General features: G+C 45.0%; 1 protein-coding gene across 1 annotated transcript; it reads left to right on the plus strand.

Annotated features, from left to right (window-relative positions):
* The first annotated feature begins 820 nt into the window (after positions 1-820).
* LOC141607624 (uncharacterized) lies at positions 821-1,723 on the plus strand. Its single transcript, XM_074426971.1, has one exon. It carries the CDS (start codon positions 821-823, stop codon positions 1,721-1,723), a length of 903 nt encoding a protein of 300 aa, XP_074283072.1.
* The last annotated feature ends 1,484 nt before the right edge of the window (positions 1,724-3,207 follow it).

Consider the following 3,207-nt stretch of genomic DNA (forward strand, 5'->3'; position numbering starts at 1 on the left):
GCCTTAGAATCCCGTTACAAACTGTCTGGGGGAGGTATCCAGAATCAGCAGTTCACTTACGACCCTCGCACAACTTATGACAACATCAGGGATAGACAATATCTGGAAATCAGTAACATGCTCAGCAGGATTCCAGGAATGTCAGCACCCGTGGAGAAGACGATTCCCGACAGCTATGCAAATTCCCCATTCATAGACGCCCTATCACTGGTCACGGTGCCTAAAGGATTAAACGCCCCTACAATGATGCTCTATGATGGCACGGCAGACCCTTTTGATCATGTCAGCCAGTATAAGCAAAAGATGATGTTAATAAAAACGGTAGGGCACCTGAAGGAAGCCCGCATGTGCAAAGTATTTGGGTCAACTCTCTTCGGTGCAGCCCTACAATGGTTCGTGACCTGCCAAAAAAGTCAATAGCAACCTTCGTTGACTTAGTAAAAGCATTTATTCAACAGTTTTTCCTAGTAGGAGAAGGCATGTAAAGCATACCAGCGACCTTTACAGGATAGTTCAAGGGTTTGATGAGAAGATCAGGGATTTCATCACCAGATTCAACAAAGAGAAGGTGGAAATAAAGGGATGTGACATACCAACGGCAGTAGAAGCATTCAGGTAAGGGCTCCATTAGGATTCAGATTTATAAAAAGAACTGACTATGCACCCCTGCCGGAACTTTGAGGATGTTCAACCCAAGGTTGAGGCAACAATGAGATTAGAGGAAGACATAGAAACAAGAAGGAGCCTGCCCAGCATGGACATGACTTGCAAGAAGTTTGCACCAGAAAAGAAGGAGGAATGATCGAAGCCCTACAGCAGGATGATAAATAAGGTAGAAGAGAGGGACGATCCTCAATCGCTTCCTAAGCTGAATGAGTATGGGTTCACAACAGGAATGGCAGGGCTCCTACGAGCACTAAGACAATTAGGGGACAAGGTACGGTGGCCTAAGCCACCAGTAGAGGGTCAAGCATGGAGAAAAGACAACAAGAAGAAGTGTGAATTCCATGACGAGATATCGCATACCATGGAGGATTGTTACACTCTACGAAGGGAGGTCAGACGCCAATATACCTTAGGAAACCCAAGCCACCTATTACGACGTGGAGGCAGACAGCAGGACAAGGTAGGGTCCACAAGTCAGACTCAGCCTTCGACGCCACCAACCTGCACGAAAATAATAAACTTGATAACAGGCGGCTCAGACCTAAGCGGTTTAACATATTCGTCCGCGAAGAGGCATGCTACTAAAGTCAAAGGCAACATGACAAAGTCCTCATGTAGACTCACTCATAGCAGTCTTCCATCTGTTACCTTCGATGAAGTAGACATCCAAGATGATCAGGAGCATCACGACGCATTCATCATAACACTCTCCATGGCAAACCGTAAATTAAAGAAAGCTCTAGTGGACACAGGGAGCTCAGTCAACTTGGTCATGCTGGAAACCATCAGAAACATAAGATTCAGCGAGAAGGACCTGCAGAAGAAGATTACTCTGCTGGTGGGCTTCAGTAGGGAAACAACACATTCACTTGGCGAAATCATAATCCCAACTTATGCAGGAGGAGTCAACAAGCAACTCAAGTACTTAGTCATTGATGGCCCTTCAACTTATAACGTCATCCTGAGGAGGCCATGGCTACACCTAATGAAGGCAGTCCCCTCAACATACCACCAGTGCGTGAAGTTCCCCACACCTTGGGGAGTAGAGGAAATATGAGGAGACTATGAGGAAGCCATGGGATGCTACAAAAAGGCACTAAAGTGCACAGCTAGCCCACCAGCATAGGAATTACAGAAGCAGTGCGCCCACACTGACTATATTGAGCCTCCCGTTGAGGAACTAGATAAGGTTGGCCTGGACGAGCTGCATCCAGATAGAATTGTACTAGTAGGAGCTGAATGCGCATGTGACATTAGACGGCAGCTGGTTGATTTTCTTAAAGCTAATATGGATTTCTTCACTTGGTCCCACGACGATATGATAGAGATAGATCCATATATCATAACACACAAGTTAAGCGTGGATCCGAAGTACCATCCAGTCCAGCAGAGGAGACGAAAGTTCGCAGCTGAAAGAAATCAAGTTATCAACAAGGAGGTAGACAGTCTGCTGGCAGCAGGCAAGATAAGAGAAGTCAAGTACCCGAAATGGCTGTCAAATGTGGTGGTAGTTCCCAAGAAGAATGAGAATTGGAGAGTTTGTGTAGGCTTCACAGACTTAAATAAGGCATGTCCAAAAGTTCATTTCCCGCTACCACGCATTGATGTCATGGTTGACGCCACAACAGAACATGAGATGCTAACATTCCTGGACGCCTGGAGTGGCTACAATCAAATTAAAATGGTCCCAGGAGACCAGGAGAAAACAACATTCATGTTAGAAAGAGGAATCTACTGTTACAATGTGATGCCCTTCGGGCTGAAGAACGCCGAATCAACCTACCAAAGATTGGGAAATAGGATGTTCAAAGAGCAAATAGGGAAGACAATGGAGGTGTACATTGACGACATGGTTATAAAATCAAGAAAAGCTGACAAACAAATGGAGCACCTGTCAAATACCTTCAGCACCCTGAGGGAGTATAAAATGAAGCTAAATACATTTAAATGTACCTTTAGGGTCTCCTCGGGAAAGTTCTTAGGGTATATAGTTACGCAAAGAGGCACAGAAGCCAGCACGGAGCAAATAAAAGCGGTACTCCAGCTGGAGTCACCAGAAATGCCCAAAGACGTCCAGCGATTGGCAGGAAAGGTAGCAGCTTTGAGTAGATTCATCTTCAGGTCTTCAGACAGATATCAGCTCTTCTATGATATCCTAAGGAAGAGCGAGAAATTTGAATGAACTAAAGAACACGAGAAAGCATTCAGAGAACTGAAAAGCTACTTGAGCTACCCACCGTAACTATCAAAGCCAGAGCAAGGAGAACCCCTATTCTTGTACCTATCGGTCACAGAGGAAGCGGTCAGCGTAGTTTTAGTCAGGGAGCAGGATAAAGTATAACAACCCATTTACTACATAAGCAAGTCTCTGCTACCTATAGAGACCATGTACACATCTCTTGAAAAACTGGTACTAGCACTTATTATTCCATCTTATAAACTACGCCCCTATTTCGAATCTCATATCATACATGTGGTGACTAACTACCCTCTAAAATCCATAATGAGAAAGCCTGAGTTATCAGAACGTATGTCGAGTGG

The sequence above is a fragment of the Silene latifolia genome, chromosome 10 (assembly GCF_048544455.1).
Source record: "Silene latifolia isolate original U9 population chromosome 10, ASM4854445v1, whole genome shotgun sequence".
NCBI lineage: Eukaryota > Viridiplantae > Streptophyta > Magnoliopsida > Caryophyllales > Caryophyllaceae > Silene > Silene latifolia.

Excerpts from the sequence above, each read along its gene's own strand:
- LOC141607624 (XM_074426971.1), top strand. The coding sequence starts at position 821 with ATGATAAATAAGGTAGAAGAGAGGGACGATCCTCAATCGCTTCCTAAG.